Below are 20975 nucleotides of genomic sequence, written 5' to 3' on the forward strand. Positions count from 1 at the left end.
TATGTACTCACCGGAATACGTGTAAATATAATCTCTGAGCAGGGGTAAGAGTAAGAGAGGGATTGCACATCACTATCATTTCATCCATCTTGTATAATTTCATAATTACGTTCACTAAATTCTTCAGGTCTATACTTACCACTGTAAAAGCGTCAACAAGTTACCGGTCACTTCCATCATTTTATTTGTTAGACCGACTATTACCCCCTTGAACTACGAGTTAGTAGTTATAATAAGATGCTGTAAAGTAAGCTTACGTTACACCCGTCTTAGGTAAAGCTTTGTCCACCCACTTGTGTTCGCTGCCAAGTTGAAGTTCCTTGATTTAATTGTTAATTAGTAATTACTTAGTCATTGTCATATATTGCGTCATTAATTATCACCTCTTACCTCGCTTGCTTATGCACTACAATAAAATTACTTATATACCCCGTTAAACAGCAGTTTATTATAAATTATTTTTTGTTGCTGGCCAACTCATTAGGGATGGGTGGTAATGGGAAATCTAGAATTTTGGGCTTTGGAACTACAGTCAAAGTCGGGTGATAATCCCCCCTCGGTTCTAGATATTCGGGTTCTTTGTCGTTATCATTTGCAATTAAAGGTAATATCAACTTATTATCTTTATAGCTGTCTGAACTCAATTTTTTTGAGGTTTTTGTTTGATCTTTCCCCATGACATCTTTTTTTGTTTTTTTATTAAGGACCAAGGGAGGGAAAGGAGTGAAAGGGGGTAGTTTTGAGTTCTGTTTCTTAGATTTTTTCGACTTTGAGATTGTACCATCACTATTGAGCTTAGTTTGTGAGTGGGGCATTGTTGTAGGAGGTATTTCTATAAAGCTTCCCTTTAGAGTCTTATTATCATTAGGTAGGTCTTGCTGGTTTTTTATTATTGTTTGATCAGAACTAAACTCATCCGATGATGAGCTTAAATGAATTTTTGCACCCATTACTGTTTCACCAGAATTAGCTTCTCTCCCAAAAATATTTTCCTGTAAGATATTGATGGTTGGGTTAGTGAAAGAATCACTATCAGATGATAAATTATCAATATCAGGGTCCAATGAGCTACGAGGAATCCCTTTATGGCCGAACATCGGAGATATTTCGGCTAAGTTACTGTACTCTTGCTCTGGAATCGAGTCCGATTCCTCTTTATCAAGAAGTTCTAATAGAAATTCTGTTTGTTCTTCACCTCCCTGGCTCCGAAATGAAGATATAGGAACATTAGATTTTGCCAAAATCTCCTTTGTCCTCTGGGATGATGTTGCAATCTTCTTTGCTAAGTTTATATTTATTGGAACCATTAGGCCACCGATATTTAGATCTTGATAAATAACTGATGGATCAGTTATTTCCTTCTCAGTGATTATCTCCATCAATTCTCTTCCTTTTTGTAAATCTTGAGGATTTGTTAAAAGTTCTCTTTGTTCATCATCTGACCCTACCTCTTGTTCCTCTAATAGTATCTTATCTGATACGTGCTGAGTAGACATGCTTTCAATATTGAATAAGAGTATTTAATCTTAATATTATTATTCTCTTAAATTTACGGGTAAACCTACTGAGCTATCACTAAACGCATTTTTAGAAAGAGTTCAGGAAATGAAAATTGCTCGTCACGTCTCCGACGATGAACTGTTTTCTTCAGCGATAGATTTGTTTTCAGACGTAGCATTGGTATGGTATCGTGGAAACGTCGAAAAAGCTGACGACTGGGACTCATTAGTATCTTTGCTTAGGCAAGAATTTCTCCCTAAAAATTACAATGAGAAGCTCTTCAAGCAAATAAAAGAACGTACCCAACATCCCGAAGAACCTATGGGCATATATGTAGCATATATGAATAACCATTTCAAAAGGCTTACTATTAGAATTCCAGAGGCGACTCGTTTAAAGATTCTTCTCGAGAACATGGCACCATTTTACAAAATTGGGTTAGCACTTCATGTCTCAAATATAAAATCGGTCGACGATTTACTCAAAATTTCCCGTGAATTAGAGGACAACAGGGCAGCCGTTAATGATTATATTCCACCACCTCCTAAATCAAAAAATATTTTGGAAAGGGACTTGGCATGTATTTATTCGGAACCAAGTTCAGAAGCTTCCTCCAGTAATGTAGATGAGGTCAGGACTAGTAATAATTATAGATGTTTCCGTTGCAATCAAATAGGCCACTTTGCCGTAGACTGTAAATTAAGAACTCGTATTTATTGTTTCAAGTGTAATAAACCTAATTTTACCATTCGCACTTGTCCAAATTGTAGTAAGAACCAAAAAAACTAGTTTCTGGGACTTCTTCAGGTCGGCAAGTTGTCTCATTATCCGCTATACAAACGACCACTTATCTTGATAAAACAAAACCAATTTTAGACTTCATTCTTTCTCAATATGGTAACGACAATAGACCTTATCTTGAAATCTCCATCTTTGGAATTAAATTGACAGGATTACTTGATTCTGGTGCATCTAAAACAATAATCGGTGAACCAGGCTGGAATTTACTTAGCAGGTTAAATTTACCTTTAAAGAAAGCAGAAGTATCTCATGTTAAAGTAGCTAACGGTAGTTCATGCGAGGTGTTAGGTAGCATCACTGTTCCGATAACACTGAAAGACAAGACAAAACTTATTAATATTTTAATAATTCCATCACTTTCGCACCAATTGATATTAGGATCAGATTTTTGGCAACTAATGGAAATAGTGCCAAATCTTAGTCAAAACGTTTGGAAGTTCGCAGTTGACGAAGTCAATGTTCAACCGAGTCTTTTATCTCATTCTGCGCTTACACCAAATGAACAACTTCAATTAAAAGATTTTATTAACGAAGTTTTTTCCAAAATGGGAAACAAAATAGGTTGCACTAATTTAGTAAAACGTAAAATCATTGTCGATTCCGAGCCGATTAAGCAAAAATATTATCCTGTTAGTCCAATGGTACAAGAATCTATAAACAAGGAACTAGATAAACTTTTATTGGAAAAAATTGTAGAACCTTCACACAGTCCTTGGGCTTCTCCCATTCATTATCTTGGTGAAGAAAAAGGATGACACATATCGTTTTTGTGTGGATTTCCGGAAGCTGAATAAAGTCACGGTCAAAGACAGCTATCCGTTGCCACAGATTGTTTCCACCTTAGATAAGCTTAGGAATGCTAAATATTTATCAACTTTAGATATCAAATCAGCATTTTACCAGATACCATTAGACGATGATTCTAAGAAATATACCGCATTCACCGTACCAAACAGAGGGTTATTTCAATTTACCAGACTTCCATTTGGTCTAACTAATTCTCCTGCTACTTGGCAGAGATTTATAGATACTTACCGTTATTGCTAACGATCTAGAACCAAACGTCTTTGTATACCTAGATGACATTGTTGTACTTACAGACAGCTTTGACAAACACATCACAGTCCTCAAAGAAGTTATCAAACGTTTAGAATCAGCAGGGTTGACCATAAGTAGGGAAAAGTGCGTGTTTTGTCGTCCCCCAATTGAAATACCTAGATTAGATAAGAAATAAATAACGACTTCCTCACACGCTACGAGGAACTTTGACATTTTAGCAGGAAAGTGTACAGGTTTTTTTTGAAGATGTTGATAGCCATATTTTTTAAGACACCAGGTAAATCGTTATAGAGCTTGGCAATGTTATAGGAAAAACATCTCTCAAACAATGCACTTCTGTGAAAAGGGGGCTTTATTAGAGAGGTATATCTTTTTGAATTTGTACAAAATTGGATCTGATCAAATAGATATGCAGGTTCTTTACTTACAACTATTTTGTGAAATAGTACAGATGAGTGAAACTTTCGTCTATTTGCCATATTTAACCAACCCAATGCCTCTAGCTTGTGAGATATATGTTCGTACTTTCGAATTCCGAAAATTAAACGCATACACGAGTTTTGTATAACATCACAGTAGCTAAATTGTGAAAGAACTAAAGCCTCACACAAAATTATTTTTATCCTTTTATTAAATATGTGCCTATTATTATATATGATCTTTAGATTGCTGAAAGCTCTTTGAACAATATGGGCTACATGGGTTCTAAATCTTAGATCTACATCAATATGCAGACCTAAGTTTTTGACACATGGCCTTAGGGAAAGTGTAACATCTTTCACAGTTATTTTAATGTCATTAGCCACAGTGTTTCTGGCTTTAGTTCTTCCAAAAAGAATGGTTGATGACTTCAGAGGATTTATACGCAAACCATGCTCTTCGGAGGTCTTAACTAATCGTTCAACATCCTCATTTATACGCATATTTGCATTAATTGCATCACCTGAACTAAAATTATATTGCAGCTGAGTATCATCTGCGTATTTTGTCCATTTTTTTGTGCAGTATTCTGCATATAAAAAAGTACACAGTTTAATGCAAATTGTATCAGTTTTCCGTTTGCAACAACAAAATATTCTGGACAAAACTTTATAAGAATCATGCGCATTATTACGAAATAAATTCAAAAAATTTAGTGCTTTTAGTGATATTTGATGGTAACAGTGAACAGTTGGCTGGTGACGTGTTTTAAGTTGGGTGAGGTTATATTCCTGATAAGTTTAACGAAATTATTTAACAAAGTTAAAGTTTATGTTAAAACGAACGTCAGAAAATGACAACGAGGTAGGAAGGTAAAGGAATCCTTCATATGTTAAATGAAGAACTTCTACTTCAGGACCCGATGTCGTACTGCAATTATCTACGAATGAATAATGACACATTTGAAATTTTGTGAAAACTTATTGAAAATGACATATCAAAACAAAATACTTTTCTGCGTGATTCAGTTCCGGCAAGAAGCAGGTAATTTATGTAACATACTTATCTTATGAGAGTTTTTAGAATATGTATTTGTTGCAGACTACAAATTACATTGCGTTTCTTAGCTACTTGAGAAACGTATCGATCGCTAATGTACGCCACTCGTGTACACGAAAGTACTATTTCGGTACTTTCACGGTTTGTGCCAGAGGTTTGCCAAGCAATAATTAAGAATTTGAAGACCACATACTTGAAGGTAAAAGTTACTACAAGCAGATGTGTGTAACTAAACACTTTCTTTGTTTTCAGACACCAACAAGCGAAGGTGAATGGGAAGAAATTTCCAACCAATTCTACAGCAGATGGGATTTTCCAAATTGTATTGTATTTCTTTAATTATAAAGGCAGTCACAGTATAGTCCTATTGGCCTTAGTTGATGCTCGATATGAATTTTCATATGTTAATGTTGGCATAAACGGACGCGTCCGTGACGGAGGTGTCTTTAGAGAAAGCTTTTTATGAAAAGCAATTGCAGATAATTTATTAAATTTTCCACCTGCAAAGGCGTTGCCTGGTCGCTCCATGAAGGTGCCTTAAGTTATAGTTGCAGATTACGCCTTTCCTCTTTGTGAAAGGATATTGAAAACGTCCCAGCTAACCATGGAAGGTCTGAGAACCGTCGGCCGAATGTATGCATTGAATGTGCATAATGCAGGTGCTTAAACAGTATAAATACTGCAGTAACATTCAACTACGCCAATGTAATTTATTACTGCAGCACCGCGTGAGCATCTTTTGGGTTGTATTTTATTAACGCATATTTATTGTGCATATTCAACAACAATGAAACGAGAATTATCGGCTAGGAGATGACCGCTATTATTAAGTGCAGTTCAAGCGTTGGTTCTGTGCATGCTATCTAGGAACTTCTCATGTCAAGGTTGGTATTAAGGTAAGTAAGTATATGATTGGTACTACTAATTTTTATTTTTAGTGTCGCTGCAAATGGCGGATATTGTTTCTTTTGCTTTTTTTAAAGAAATTGTTCTGTGTTTGCGAATGTCTCAAAAGCACAAGTGAGTTTTTAGTGTGGTGTCACACTATGCGTTTTTACCGCTCCCGCTAAAACGGATGCGTTTGACAGGATGATAATATCACACGTTATTAAATGGTATCAGTCACATATATGCGTTTTCGCCGCACAACCGGATGCAACCGCATCCTGCTGCCGCAGCGCAGGATGACATGACAACCACAATGACATGAAAGCACGTGGTTGTCATCCAATTTGTCATCAGTTGTCACACTGAGCGTTGCAACCTGGTGTTTTCTTGTGTTTACAATGTTTGATGTCAGCTTATTCATCGAGTGCGTGCATGCAAAAACTGCACTGTGGGAGAAACAATGTAAAGAGTATGGAGATAAAAACTGTAGGGAGAAATCATGGGTTGAAATTGGAGAAACAGTGTATAAGAATTGGATGGAGCTTGATTCAATGGAGAGAGATGAGAAAGGTAGGTCATAACGAATTTTTCTGTTTACTTTCAGTATTATTTTATTTTAAAATAATAAAAAAATTTGTAATTACAAAAAGGCAAAAAATGTGGAATTTAGTACATGTAACTTCTTTGGAAATGTACTGCTCCAGCTCCCATAAAATACTGTGCAAAGTAGTCTCTAACATCTCTCTTACGAACAAAATTGTGGAGAATGCAACAAGCTTGCACTATTTTATCCACGAAACTAGGTTGCACAAGAATGGGAGTATGAAAAATCCTCCACTTGTTTGCCAGAACTCCAAAGGCGCACTCCACATTGCGTCTGCACCTTGATAGTCTGTAATTGAACACTCTTTTTGTAGCATTCATGTTGCGGGATGGATACGGTTTCAAGAGGTTCGTATGAAGTTTGAATGCCTCATCCCCAACCATTACGAAGGGTTGGGGAATTTCCTCGGGCTGGGTGTTCGGTAAACAACGAGGCGGTGGCAGATTCAAACTGCCAGAGTACAGTTTCTTGCCTAATGGACTGTCCCGAAATACAGTCGAGTCTCCTTCTTTTCCGTATGCACCAACATCAATTGCGACAAAACGGAGATTTGCATCTACAACTGCCATTAGCACAATAGAAAAGAACTTCTTATAATTGAAGAAATTTGATCCTCCTCTTCGGGGATTCATGCATCTTATATGCTTTCCATCTATCGTGCCTACACAGTTAGGAAAGTTTGTTTTTAAATAAAATTGATCTGCGATGCCCAACCACACCTCTTCAGTGGGTTCCGGCATTTCTTGCTCTTTCAAAGTACTCCAAATCGCTTCACAGGTTTCTCGGATTATTGTTCCAATTGTAGATCTTGCAATTTGGAATTCGTACCCAAGGCTTGAGAAGGTCATTCCAGTAGACAAATACCTGCAAACAAGAATTTTAATAATATTTAAAATTATTTAAGTGAAAATCTCAAAAATTAAATACTGTGTAGTAGAACTCGGACGCATGAACCTTAGTACAATATTAATACTCGTATATGTATATAATTTACAAATTTATTGTCTTCCGTTGTTACAGTAAAGGAAATGAAGAATAAATGGCGACATGTTAGAGATAATTACTATAAGTTTATGAACCAAGGCAAGAGTGGTGATGCTGCTCCCAATAAGAAAAAAAAATACATATATGCGGACTCTCTCACGTTTCTGCAAATCACAATGAAGAAACGAAACACGTCCGGAAATATCCCTAAAAACCTTGGAGCTGAAGAGAATGAGGAAGATGAAGAAGGTGTAAATACGGAGGACAGCCAAGAACCGGATGAGGTGGAAGATGCAGCAGGTGTTGCTAACGAAATCCGACGTCCAAAAGCTACTTCAATTAGGGAACGACAACGTAGAGTACACAACCTTACGACTTTTCAAAATCAGCTACTAAAGAGATTAGATAATAGCTGCAGCAAACACATAGAAGATGATGCAGACAAGTCATTTTTAATGTCTCTTCTTCCTGATTACAAACAGTTGAACGCTGAAGAGAAATTAGATTTTAAATTTATGACTACAGTTTTTTCGAGACCTTCAACAAATGAAAAATAATTCAACTCCGCTTGCTTCAATGAATGCTACTTATCAGTTCTCAAAACATTTTCTTGACCATTCACAATATCATCTACCGCCTCAAGTTGCCCAAACTTTTAATCAATCAACTCATACTCAACCACGTCCATCATTTGTTCATACTCCTCTCATATCCCCACAGAACTCTCAACAGTCAAGTGAGTCATGTATGTCTCACAGATCAATGTACGAGTTGTAATATGACTATGTGTATGTACTTATTAAAATAAATATATAATTGATGTACTTACCTAAGTGTTACCGTTAATCTTTCTTCTGGACTTATAGCGTTCCTAAAGTTTGTATTCTTTTTGGTGATTTGTGGTCGCAATACCCCAAGTAGTTCGTCGAATGAATTTTTGGACATTCGGTAATATACAAAAAATTTTTTCTTGTTCGTTCGAATTTTTTCATAAAACTTCGCAAACCTATTATTAGATTCTCGCCCTGAATTAAAAGGATCAATCCAATATTGACGATATATCTGCTTTCGCAATAACCCCTCCGCCTCAAGCGCACAAACCATCTCTAACAATTGAGACATGACACTATACAGACTGCCAAAATATAGATAGCAAAAACGCATCCCGTTAGACCGGAATAGTGTGACAAGTAGATCTCATCCTGTCAAACCGCATCCGTTTTAGCGGGAGCGGTAAAAACGCATAGTGTGACACCACACTTATACCGATTACTTTATACCCGTATATACAGTCAGGTTTCCATTTGCGTACCGTTTGTTTGTCTAAAAAGATAGGTGCATGTTTACTTCAATGCTATTTTATCATGTCCTTTGCTTATAAACGACAAAGCCTTCGTCAAAGGCAACGAAATATAAAAAAACAAGTACAGCAAGTCATCAATTCAATTGAACTTGAAAATAAGTACAATGAAGAAAGTACTCCAATAGGCACTAACAAGATAAACAATACTAATAATGATGCTGCTGCCTCGTCTTCTAGAAAGATTTTGTATACTCAATCTTTCGATGCATCTTTTGATGAGGACGGTGAAGTACACGAGGCCTCGCAGCAGACAATTGCAATACCTTTTCTAAATCGGAACTTCTTTAACGTAGAAGTAACTGCTACAGAAGAAACCAACATCAACGATAACTTTAGTGATGAAATTTGTTTGGAAAATCGTAAGTCGAGTGATTCATCTAAAGAGTTTCTTCAGAATTGGAGCAAACGCAATAAAATTTCGCATGTTGCACTTACTGAACTATTAAAATGGTTTAAATTAAAGCCCAATATTAGTGATTTGCCACAGGACTCGCGTACTTTACTTAAAACTCCCAGAAAAATGTTCGGCATTAGAAAATTTTCAGATGGTTGCAAATTTTATTACTTTGGATTAAAAAAAAATTATCTAAACTTTATTTAAGATTTCTTTGTGACGAGATGGAATTAAATTTTAATATTGATGGCCTTCCTCTGCATAAAAGCACCAAGCAACAATTTTGGCCAATTTTATGTGTTGTAAGTAACCTAGCCGATCAATCTCCATTTATTGTAGCACTGTATTTCGGTCACAAAAAACCTCCACTTGAAGAATACTTATGTGATTTTATAAATGAACTAAAAATCTATTTAAAAGATGGTTTAGTTCTTAATAATACCATTATAAAAATTACTGTGCGGTCATTCTGTTGTGACATGCCTGCCAGATGTTTTGTAAAGAATGTCATGAATCATAACAGTTATAGTGGTTGTGATAAATGTAGTGTAAGAGGTGACATTAAGAATAAACGCATGATATTTTGTAATTTAACAGCAGATCTTCGAACAACAGAATCTTTTGAAATACTTACCGATAGTTATCATAAGGGCAGCAGTCCTCTTTCTAAATTGCCTGTAGATATGATGACTGCTTTCCCAATTGATTATATGCACTCTGTTTGCCTTGGAGTGATGAGAAAGCTGTTATTTCTATGGAGGGATAAAGGCAAACCTTACGGCATTAAAAATATCATTGATGTAAATACACTCATATTAGAATTGAGACCATACTGGCCTGCCGAATTTAACAGAAAACCTAGATCATTATCAGAGTTAGAGCATTGGAAGGCGACAGAATATAGACAGTTTTTACTTTATGTAGGACCCCATTGTGTTGAAAAAGAAGCTACCTCATACCATTTTGTGTAACTTTTTATTGTTAAAGTTTGGCATATCAATACTGTTGAATGAAAACCTGAATAAGTCATATAATCAATATGCAGACAAGTTATTGCGCTTATTTGTAAAACACGCAATCGCTATATATAGCAAAGAGTTTTGTGTCTATAACGTTCATTCGTTAATCCACCTTTCGAAAGATGCGAAAATATTTAACACGCTAAATACAATCAACTGTTTTCCATTTGAAAATTTCTTAGGCAGCTTAAAAAATCTACTTAGAAAGCCCAATTTACCTCTAGAACAAATTGTAAGGCGTTACGAAGAATTAGGTACTGTGGGTCCAAATAGAAATCCACAGTCTGTAAAGTTATTCCACCTTGATACCCAAGTACCATCCAAGTTTTCTAATTTTACATACATATTGCAGGGGGAATTTTATTCAGCCATGCAACTTAATAACACTGCTTTCTCACAGAAAAGGGAATAATTGCATTTTTACCAAGTCTGGGCAAATCGTAAAAATATTATGCTTTGCTTGTACCCAGAATAATACTAATATTACAGTAATTGGATGCTTAATTAAAAAACTTAAACCTTTTTTGGAATACCCAACATCCAGTTCTATATTTTCTTTCTATGAAGTTATAGAGGATACTACAATTGTTAGTTGCAAAATTGAGGAAATATTGCATAAAGGAGTTTTACTCTACGGAGTACTAGTAGATCGTCGCCGGTAGTCGTCCTGACACCCACGACGCAAGGACCACAGGTTATCTCTAAAAGTACTGTTGCAGAGATAAGAGAACAACAAACGGGGCCGAGTAGTAAGAGAGCGCGCAAAGATAGCGAGGACGAGGTCGAGAGGGGTACGTTCACGCTGAAGACGCTGACGACACTGGACCCGAAAGTGCTCATGGTACAAGCCAGCGAGTGTCTCGACACCATCATAAGTGCCACCACCCGCGAAATAAACGGCAAAGTCAGTTTTAATAGGGCCGAGCAAATGTCGGTCAGAGAACGACAGACAATCTGAACAAAACGATTCAGGCCCTATGCTGTATGGTATACGAGGCGAACCAGAACGCTCTAAATGCGGAACTAAAACTTGCCAGGTGCCAGTGCCAGTTTCGCAGGAAAGACCCGGACTTAGTATCCAGCTCCCCGTAGCCACCCCCGTGAGACAGGCCCAGGGGCCAAACCCACACACTCCCGTCACAATAAAGCAGCCGGTATCCTTTGCACAGGCGGCCAAAATGATCGCGCAGACGACCCCAAAACCCACAAAGAAAGTAGAAGTTTTTACAACTCGGGTTGAAGTGAAGGACGTTGCTGACCTCGACAAGGCGCTCACGAAACTTAAGAGCGACGTAAAGCATGGAGACGTGGGAGGGGCGTTTGCTGCCATCCGAAAATTGCCCCAGGGAGCGCTAATAATAGACAGCACTTCGCGTGAACAGCAGGCGGCGTTACACGCTAAATTAAGTCAGAAAGGGGACACGTACACCACAAGGGAGTTGGGGTCTTTGAAACCTAGGGTCATACTCACGGGTATTGATGCGGGGTACACGGACGCTATGCTCACGGAGAGCGTTCTGGAACAGAATGAGGACATATTCGGGCCGTACGATAAGAGCAAGCCGTCCCCCTTTAAGATTGTTGGTAAGAGAAAATGCAGGAATCCTCAAAGGGAAAACTGGGTGCTGGAGGTCGGAGCCGGGCATTTTAAACTACTTGTGGAACGGGGTGTAATCAACCTAGACCTCGTTAAGACCCGGGTGGAGGAGCACATCCACGTGATGCGCTGCTTCAAATGCAACGCTTTCGGGCACACACAGCTACGGTGCACGGAGAAAGAGGACATCTGTCCCAGATGCGCACAAAAACATAGGCTGGATAAGTGCGATTCGGGCACCCTATGCTGTGTCAATTGTAAGAACCTCGGCCTCCAGCAGACAGAACACTCGTCTATGGATGGAAATTGCCCCGTATACATCAAAAGGGTCAAGCTAGCGATTAACAAAATTGACTATGGCCAATAATAACAATTCCCTAACTAACACGGGTGGGACGAGAACAGGGGGTAATTTGAACAAGGGAGCACTGGTTGCTATACAAGCAAATCTTGGTAAGGGTAAGGCCGCAACCATACAACTAGCCCAGATCGCCAAAGAAAAGTCAGCCGCGCTATTGTGCGTACAGGAACCGGGCCCCAACCTGCAGGTACTAGGCACAGAGTTCAACATCCTAGGAGTTGCAAACACGAAAGCCCCTCTACTTTTGCGAAAGGGGCAGAAGGGTTTACTGTTAAACCAGTATACCAACAAAAACTGTACCGTGGTCGCACTCGATACGAGCGACGGGCAACTCTACTGTGTCAACATGTACATAGAACCCCACAGGGATTGTCAGGCTGAGTGGGAAATAATACGCAAATGCGTCACAAGCTGCGAGAAAGCCGTCATCGCCGGGGACCTCAATGCGAGACACCCGGCGTGGGGCGACAATCTGCAAACGAATCGGGGGATTGCACTATTTGACCTAATCAATTCGCATAACCTTTTTATCGCGAATGATGTAAATAGCCCCCCTACCTTCTCTCCAGTTAATGGCCAATCACACGTAGATGTCACTCTAGGCTGCCATGTCCAAATTCCTATATGGCAAGTGATGGAGGAGGACTCCCTGAGTGACCACGCATTAATCATGTGGCAGATAGGCGAAATCCTACAAGACACGATTGTAGAGCCACGTTTTATCTACGGGTCTGCAGATTGGGACAAGCTCGATTCGCGAATACTTACCTTGTACGACAAAGTTATTCCTGCCCAGATAAGAACCCCAAGGGAACTGGATGACGCTATTGCAAACATCCAAAGCATAGGGGAGAGTGGGTTAAGATGGCGCAGTTGGTAAGATGACGCACCTCATAACTGCCTCATTTAATAGTTTAAATTTCGAATTGCGCGGGAAATTTCATTGCTTACGTAGCCAGGACTGTCAGTGCAAAGTTTCAACCGAATCCTACTACCGCTTAGTGTTAAACATGACGCCAACGTGATAGTGTGTTGATTGTTATTGTAGTGTTCAAGAAGTTTGTTTCCAAAAAGTAGCTTTGTTAACATTGTCAGAACTAGGGGATGGTATGTACTTGAATTGCATGTTATGTTTGTTAATTTAAGTAGTTGCGGCACTCATAAACATTAGAAGAATTTGCTAAATAATTTTTTTTTGTCATGGCTACGCATTGGCAAAGATGACGCGTTTCATATTGGTAAAGATGACGCACAGTGGACCGTTGCGTTATCTTTGCCAGCAATTTTTTTTACCGAACTTACAACAATTGCTTTCGTCCTAGATGGGAAAGTACCAGAGAAAAACGGAAAGGAGGAACTTCAGCCAAGCTTCCCTTGACTCTGCGCTTGATGCTATAGAGAAAGGTCGTAAAATCCGGGCAGTTGCTCGAGATTTTGGAATACATGAGGCAACTTTGCGACGTCATTTGGGAATTAAAAGAAAAATTAAGGACAGGAAATCTGAGACACTAGGGCGCGCTCCAATTTTCTCTAAAGAACAAGAACGGGAAATTGCCGAACAAGTAAAATCTCTCGCAAGGTTATTCTTTGGAATAACGCCCACTGAGTTACGACAGGTGGCTTACAAATATGCCGAAATAAATCATATCAAGCATCGTTTTAATAAGGAAACAGCGATGGCAGGGCCAGACTGGTTTAGAAGTTTTCTTAAGAGGAATTCTGATATTTCTCTGAGAAAACCGGAAGGGACCAGTGTAAGTAGGGTGTCTGCCTTTAACAAACTGGAGGTTGATAGATTTTTTGATAATCTAGAACAAGTATTAACAAAAAACAAATTTGGCCCGGATCGGATATATAATGTAGACGAAACAGGGGTGTCTACAACACCAAAAGAAGTCGGTAAAAGGCTGGCACCAACTGGTGTGAAACAGTTTGGTACTATTTGTTCCTGGGAACGTGGGAAAAACATTACCGTGATCTGCGCTGTCAGTGCCACAGGAAACTTTGTGCCCCCCTTATTTATTTTTCCTCGACTGAGGATGAGTCCTCATCTCCAAAAAAATGGACCTTCTGGTTCTATTTATACGTGCACAAAAAATGGATGGAGCAACGAACAAGTTTTTGTAATGTGGCTGAAACATTTTCAAGCAAAGGTATCTTCTACTGTTGATAATCCAGTATTGCTTGTATTTTGTATTGGATAATCATTCCAGCCACATTTCATTGCCCATTTATGAATTCTGTAAGAGTCATGGAATAATTATGGTTAGCATTCCGCCCCATACATCACATAAGTTGCAACCCCTCGACCTTACTTTCTTTGGACCACTTAAAAACGCATACAGCAGACAATGTAACCTATTTTTGAAGAGAAAAATTTCTAACCCACAAGAAGGAAACACATTAACTCCTTATGATGTAGCCGAAATTTTTAAAGTGGCATATGAGCAAGTGGCAAATGTGGAAAAAGGAGTTTCAGGTTTTGCCGCCGCTGGAATATATCCACTTAATTCTGAAAAATTTTCAGAAGAAGATTTTGCACCAGCCGATAGCTTTATGAGTGAACAACCTTTAAAGGAAATTCAATTGCATCAATCACCATCATCTAAACATCTACCTCAAGAACTATCTCCACAACCATCTACAAGCACACAATCAGTGCCTTTGCTACCATCAACAAGCAAACAACCAGTACCGTCAGCAACAGAGCTTTATTTTATACCGGAACAAATTCCAATTTCAACACTTTTACCTGTACCCAAAGCACAGGCCAAGAAAATTGAGAAGAATGTACGTAAAAAGCAGCATTCAGAAGTCTTAACTAGCACCCTTTTCAAACAGAATTTGGAGGAAAAAGAAAATAAACGAAACCGAAAAGCCATGGCAGTAGCAGGGAAAATAAATGCAACCGTGAAAACAAAGAAGAAAGGCAAAGTTGTGAGAAAAGTTTACAAGGAATCTGACTCTGACAGTGAAATAAGTGTCGACGAAAAAGAAATATGTGACGACGATGAACTGGACGATATTAGCAATGCTTCTGAATACGACCAATGTATTATTTGTGGAGACACTGGAACAAAAAATGAAATGTGGTATAGGTGCACTATTTGCGGTTATTGGGCACACAGTGAGTGCAGCGGTGTTGACTCTCCTAAAGGTTTTGTATGTGACTTATGCCAAAATTGAGTGTTTTGTTTTTACTGTGTTTAATGGCATTATTACTTGAATTTAGCTTTTACTTTGTAAAATGAAGGTTTTAGTTGTTTTGTTTTATTTTAATTTTATATAATATATTTTTATTTGAGTCAATTTGTTAGCCTTTATCACCATAGTGCATTTTAATAAGTGCGTCAACTTACCCAAACCCCAAGGAAAAGACGACGCAATGCAATTTTTTCAGAATGTTATGCCTACCAGGTTTTTATGAGACTAAAAAAAATAATGTGGGTATATAATAATTACCAACACTGCCATATAGTTATTTAACGGATTTGGCATTGTTCGTGCAATAAATAAAAAAACAGTAAGCGATTCCTGTTAGGTGCGTCATCTTCAACCACTCTCCCCTAGTACTTAGCACTAGTAAACAGTGCATCCCGTTTAAAGCAAGGCCCATGGGCGGGAATACTAAGGGTGGTACTTGGTGGGATAACGAGTTGAGCAGGGCCCGACGAGCAGCCAGGCGTGCCAGGAAGCTGTATCAGACAGGTAGGGCGGGAGAATCCGCAACGCAACTCCTCCGAAACTATAAAAGACTACGCAGGGAATATAAAAACCTCATAAAGTCCAAAAAGACTAACAGCGTGCGTAATTTCCTCACCCAGAACAGCTGCGATAACCCGTGAGGGGTAGTGTACAAGATTTTAAACACCAAAAAGGCTAAGCACAACCGGTTCCCGCAGACGTACCAAAACCCGGCAACTGGCGTTTGGGCTACAAGCGAGTCCGAGTCGGAAAGGGGTCTCATCGAGACTTATTTTCCGGCGGACGATAGTTGGGTCGATCTCGAGGGAATTATTTCAAGCAACGGTCGGCACACGTCACCCGACGATCCTTGTATGACCACAAGCGAACTCCTGTACATTATCAGAAACGCTAAAGATCACAAGGCGCCCGGGCATGACGGAATAGGAGTTTTAGTCTGTTATCAGTAAGGCACAGCTCGGGTGGGGCGACTAACGGTCTTCCGACGAGTAAATGTCCTGGAGTCAACACGTCGCTACCCTCGCGGGGGTCTGAGGAAATCATTCCAAGCGGGCGACTATTAAGCACAGCTTCGACGCGCGCGAAAAAAGTGCTGAGCTCTTCGAACGTGAGGATTGTATTCCCAATTTGCCGGTACATTAGTAGTTTCATCGACTTAACTGCAACTTCAAAGATTCCTCCAAAATTGGGCGCAGCGGGTGGATTGAAACACCACTTCACCTTTAGCGATGCGAGCTGAGTGTACAGTTCGTCTTGATGATTCTTGAGGAAAGTCGTAACTTCCTTCAGCTGTCGTGCGGCTCCTAGATAGTTCCGCCCACAGTCACTGTGTAAGGTAGCAGGAAGAGAACGACGGCCACAAAATCTATGAAAAGCAGCCATGAATGCAGCGGTGGATAGTTCGGTAACAGCTTCTAGATGTACGGCTTTGCTTGCAGTGTCCACGAAAATGCAACAGTATGACCTATGGCGTGGACTATTGCGGCGGGTGGTCTCCTTGGTCTCAAAGGGGCCTGCAAAATCCGAAGCGGTCGTGTAGAATGGCGGAGCGGCGAAAGCAAGGGCGACACATGTAGATTCTCTGGCGAATCAGCGAATGCGCGGCTAGTATCCAAAATTTCCTCTGGATGAAACTCATCGTTTGGCGGGGGCCTGCGTGTAACAATTGTCTATGATAATAATCACAGATTAGTGACGAGAGATGATATTTCTTGGGGAGTAGAAGCGAGTATTTGCTTTCAGATGGTAGCAAGCTATGTCGTAAGCGACCGCCCACCCTTTTATAATTCAACAATTTTTTTTTCTGGGATATAAGTGTACTATATTAATTTTAATTTTAACCCTTCTGTGTAACTCAATAAATGGCTATTATTATTATTATATATCATAGCTGGAGGGAGAAGGGCTACCGTTTTGGAATTCGTAAAACTCTTCAGCGGGGCCCTCAAAAATAAGTTCTGTTCACAAGTTTCATTATTTAGATTTTGAAAAAATGGACGATAAAAATTAATTGTTTCATACATCAGTCTTACTTACAGCTTCTAAATTTGACTGGCTTTGAATTACAGGATTACCCTCTGATAAAAACCAAGCATGTCGTAACACCATAGTTTTGGAGTATAAGCATTTGCTGCAGCTCCGCTTTACATAAATTTCTTCATCTGTTGCATTTCCTTTAAATATTGCGTTCGGATGACATGAATTTTTTTAATAACGTCATCCTCGGTTAAATTGTCACACATCGTGGGATATTTGCCAACTAACTCGCTTTTTATAATTTTAATAGCGTCCATTCCTCGTATTCTTGTCTTTGTATTCTTTTAATGAGGTAATATAAAGGGTTGGTTGTGCCTCGTAAAGAGTTATTAAATCTTTTATTAACTCCCGTGTCCAAGTAAATGCAGTTTTTTCATAGTAACTAACGAACGCTCTTAATAAATTCAAAAAGTAACAAACAAAAAATAAACCAAAAGGCTTGAAACATATGCACAAAAGTAAACAATGAAGTATAATCAAACGCACATAATCATATATACCAACAAAAACTGAAATAGCGCCAATATATAAAACGAAAGACTCTAGAAAGTTACTAGAAATGTTTTGGAGAAGACAGATATGTGCGAAAACGTAGTAAAAACGAGATTAAAATGAAAATACTTTTACTTGTCAGAAAAACGCATTGACAAATTTGTTAAACAACTATTCAAACTCTCAATGCTACACTGATCAAAACTGATCTATACAAATATATTAAACAAATCAGTGTTGCTATTTATCTCCACAAAATGCGTCAGAAAATAGGACATGCTCTAAATCGTGCATTTCCATGCGCAAGTACAATTTCTGCAATAAAAATGTAGTGCGAATACAAAAGATGCATGCAGTTTGATGCGGCATCGAAATGCACAAATGGGAACCCCGCTTTAGGATTTTGTACTGTCGTAGTAGAACCGGGTTACTTTGCCCACATATTTCATTTGAATTCATCATATTTTTTTTTATTAACATTATATTGGTTTATTAATATATACTACACATATACCTAACAAAAGGTGATGTGCATGATACATTTAAGAAACCCTAACGCCTCAATTGCAACTGAAAAAAAAATAAAAAGTAGGTGGGCAAAGTTAAACACACTTTGGGTTTCTTTGCCCACTTCATAAGAATTGTATATTATGGCATAATTAGGCCATGTATGGGTAACTTTGCCCAAGTAAAGTGATTTTAAACTTATTTTAAAGCATAGTTGATTTTAAAAATACACTTTTTCCATCAAAAATACCAATATATTTTGTCAAAACGCTTAAAACTAAACAAAAATTCTTAAGAACTATAAAACAAAATTTAGATTCTAAATATTAAACATAAAATAAAACGTAAAATATCACTCTAAGGTAGGTAGATACATAAAAACAAGGTTCAACATTTTACTTTAAATTAAAACTGGGTTTTATATCACTAAAAATATAAATTCCCCTCCGTTTCTCAGTCCCCTGCGTCAAAACTTGTTTGACATCTGAAATGTTAATTATAGATGTATCCTCCATGGGAGGAAATATAAAACCAGCCAGGCCTTTCTTCATAAACTTCACAAAAAGCGAGTCGTTTTCATCATCTGTTTCTAACACAACTGCCACATAATGGTATTTTAGAAACTTTTTTCCTTTAATCTCTACAACTACGTGGTCGCCAACTTTTATTTGTCTTTCTTCAGGGTCGCTTCTAGTCTGAACTTCTGATTCTACGTCCTCAACTTCAGATTCTACGCTGTCAACTTCAGGTTCTGCATCCTGAACTTCAGATTCTATGGCCGGAACTTCATATTCTACGCTTGTTTTATTCTGGGCAATGGGGAGATCTGCCACTGAAACTGATGCTCCAGGTTCAACGTGCAACATTTTCTTTTTATTCCTTTGAACCCTTTCGCCGCGTTTATTTTGGGATTGCAAAAAGTCTAATAAGGAATTATCAATTTCTCGTGAAACTCTTTCTTTGTACCTTGCTGTGGGCATTTTCTTTAAAACTTCATCAGGACAAAGGGGGACAATTCCAGTCGCTCTAAATCCATTTTTTATATTCTTCTCCGACTTCAGTTCGATCGTCTTTATTAGCTTGGCCAAAAGACCTGGGAAAAACGATTTCTCCACACAGTTTTGAGAGGGATATTTTAGTTTGACATCTTGCAAGATTGTCCGCCAAGCCTTTTTTAAGGGCCCAAAGAAACTGACATCCAAAGGCTGTGTTATGTGGGTCGAATTCGGAGGTAGAAAGACAAAACGGATGTTGTTCCTTTGACAGGCAAGCAACACATCAACATTAAGGTGAGAGGATAAATTATCCCCTATAACAACTTTGGGTCCTTTTAATCTTCTTGCCCAAGGAATCACAACTTTATTAAAATAATCAACAAATGTACCAGCGTCAAACCATCCACTTTTCGTTCTGTTATAAATTGTGTTGGGTGGACCTCCTTCTATCCAAGAACTGTACATTCGCTCGGCTTTGTACACTACATAACATGGCAAGAGTTCACCAGCTGCGGTTGCTGAGAACATAAGAGAAATGGCACTTTTAGTGGTGTTCATTCGTCGTTCGGGATATTTGGTTCCTCGGAAAAATATGCACTTCGTGGTTCCTAAAATATTAAGATTTAGATTAAAAAAACTTTAAGCTATAATAATGCTGACCTGGGTTATCGCTTAGGTTGGTCTCATCATAATTCAAAATATTTTGAGGAGGAACATCTTGCAGAGTCGTCTCTAAATTTTGAAAATAACTTTCAAACTCTTCTGAGGTTTTTTCAGCGCGGCATCTTTTAATATTCTGGCAGGTCCTTTTCGTTAGTTTGGTTTTGTTCCTCTTCAAGAACAAATATACCCAGTCTCTTCCTGGCAAATTTTCTTTAAAACAAGTCAGAGAGATCCCCTTTTGGTCCAGATAATTTCTAACCAGCATTCTTAGGTCTAGTTCTGTCATAGGACTCCCAAATTCTGCACTTGCTATTAGGACGTCCACTAAGCTTCTTTCTTCTGCTTGAGAAAGACTCTTTGGTCGACCAACATCGCCGGTGTGTATATGTTTCATTTTATTCAACAACGTCCTTCTCGGGATGTTGTACAGGGTTTCAGCCCTCCGACTGCTCATCCCCTCTTTCATTGCTTGCAAGGCCCTTTCTAATGCACTAGCTTCGTAGTCCATATATTTTCGCGCCCCTAGCCGTCTTTTATACTTTCCCATTGCTGAAATAATTATGTCGATGCTATAAGTTACGATCATTGACGTATAATTGTTTGAAAATAAATCTTAGGTTTCATCACAAAATTGCGGATAACATTGCCCACTTTTATTTTTTCAAATTTATAAAAAAATAATTTTTTAAATATTAATCTGTGGATATATTGAAGTAATTAATGGTCATATAAAACTACTGTCAATAGCTCAAAACTACAACCCAAATACGTATCCCGCACCAAACCTTACAATTTACGTAAAAAATAAGACAAAAAAGAGTAATATTTACCTGCGAACTATGTGTCACCACGCGCACTCGAGAAATGCATGTGAGCAGTTTTACACATGCTATCAACCTTGAACATGCATACCCCCACGCATTCACCATTGCCACAGTTGCCAAATGGATAATTTCGAATTTTTTAAATTGCCTAGCATGTGGGCAAAGTTTGGCTTAATGGGCAAAGTAAGGCGATTCTACGGTATA

At 38.5% G+C, this 20975-nt stretch overlaps 3 protein-coding genes and 1 long non-coding RNA gene across 5 annotated transcripts; 1 reads left to right on the top strand and 3 right to left on the bottom strand.

Annotated features, from left to right (window-relative positions):
• Positions 1 to 1552: 1552 nt before the first annotated feature.
• Positions 1553 to 2622, bottom strand: LOC116158969. The gene is made up of 4 exons (XR_004142868.1): positions 2527 to 2622; positions 2247 to 2472; positions 1803 to 2192; positions 1553 to 1756 (listed from the first exon to the last, which is right to left on the bottom strand). It is a non-coding gene; the product is annotated as an uncharacterized LOC116158969 (long non-coding RNA).
• Positions 2623 to 5881: 3259 nt separating this feature from the next.
• On the top strand, positions 5882 to 8102 carry LOC116158897. The gene is made up of 2 exons (XM_031471758.1): positions 5882 to 6297; positions 7352 to 8102. Exons 1-2 carry the CDS (start codon positions 6126 to 6128, stop codon positions 7870 to 7872), a joined length of 693 nt encoding a protein of 230 aa, XP_031327618.1. The 5' UTR covers positions 5882 to 6125; the 3' UTR covers positions 7873 to 8102.
• On the bottom strand, positions 6170 to 7223 carry LOC116158896 (protein ALP1-like). The gene has a single exon (XM_031471757.1). It carries the CDS (start codon positions 7177 to 7179, stop codon positions 6394 to 6396), a length of 786 nt encoding a protein of 261 aa, XP_031327617.1. The 5' UTR covers positions 7180 to 7223; the 3' UTR covers positions 6170 to 6393.
• Positions 8103 to 18534: 10432 nt separating the features above from the next.
• On the bottom strand, positions 18535 to 20954 carry LOC116167244. Of its 2 annotated transcripts, XM_031482555.1 has the most exons (3): positions 20778 to 20954; positions 19945 to 20496; positions 18535 to 19892 (listed from the first exon to the last, which is right to left on the bottom strand). In XM_031482555.1, exons 2-3 carry the CDS (start codon positions 20492 to 20494, stop codon positions 18685 to 18687), a joined length of 1758 nt encoding a protein of 585 aa, XP_031338415.1. In that variant the 5' UTR covers positions 20495 to 20496; positions 20778 to 20954; the 3' UTR covers positions 18535 to 18684. The 2 variants fall into 2 exon arrangements, with proteins under 2 accessions (XP_031338415.1, XP_031338404.1); XM_031482544.1 differs by having other exon boundaries at positions 19945 to 20954.
• Between the last annotated feature and the right edge of the window lie 21 nt (positions 20955 to 20975).

This window comes from Photinus pyralis, unplaced genomic scaffold (genome assembly GCF_008802855.1).
Source record: "Photinus pyralis isolate 1611_PpyrPB1 unplaced genomic scaffold, Ppyr1.3 Ppyr1.4_LG1, whole genome shotgun sequence".
Taxonomy (NCBI): domain Eukaryota; kingdom Metazoa; phylum Arthropoda; class Insecta; order Coleoptera; family Lampyridae; genus Photinus; species Photinus pyralis.

What these genes read in the sequence shown, in the direction of transcription:
- LOC116158897 (XM_031471758.1), top strand. Translation starts at nt 6,126, where the DNA reads ATGTTTGATGTCAGCTTATTCATCGAGTGCGTGCATGCAAAAACTGCA. An exon ending in AATGGAGAGAGATGAGAAAG is followed by an intron (nt 6,298 to 7,351) that starts GTAGGTCATAAC and finishes CCGTTGTTACAG; the next exon opens with TAAAGGAAATGAAGAATAAA.
- LOC116158896 (XM_031471757.1), bottom strand. Translation starts at nt 7,179, where the DNA reads ATGACCTTCTCAAGCCTTGGGTACGAATTCCAAATTGCAAGATCTACA.
- LOC116167244 (XM_031482544.1), bottom strand. Translation starts at nt 20,533, where the DNA reads ATGATCGTAACTTATAGCATCGACATAATTATTTCAGCAATGGGAAAG. An exon ending in CAACCTAAGCGATAACCCAG is followed by an intron (nt 19,893 to 19,944) that starts GTCAGCATTATT and finishes TTAATATTTTAG; the next exon opens with GAACCACGAAGTGCATATTT.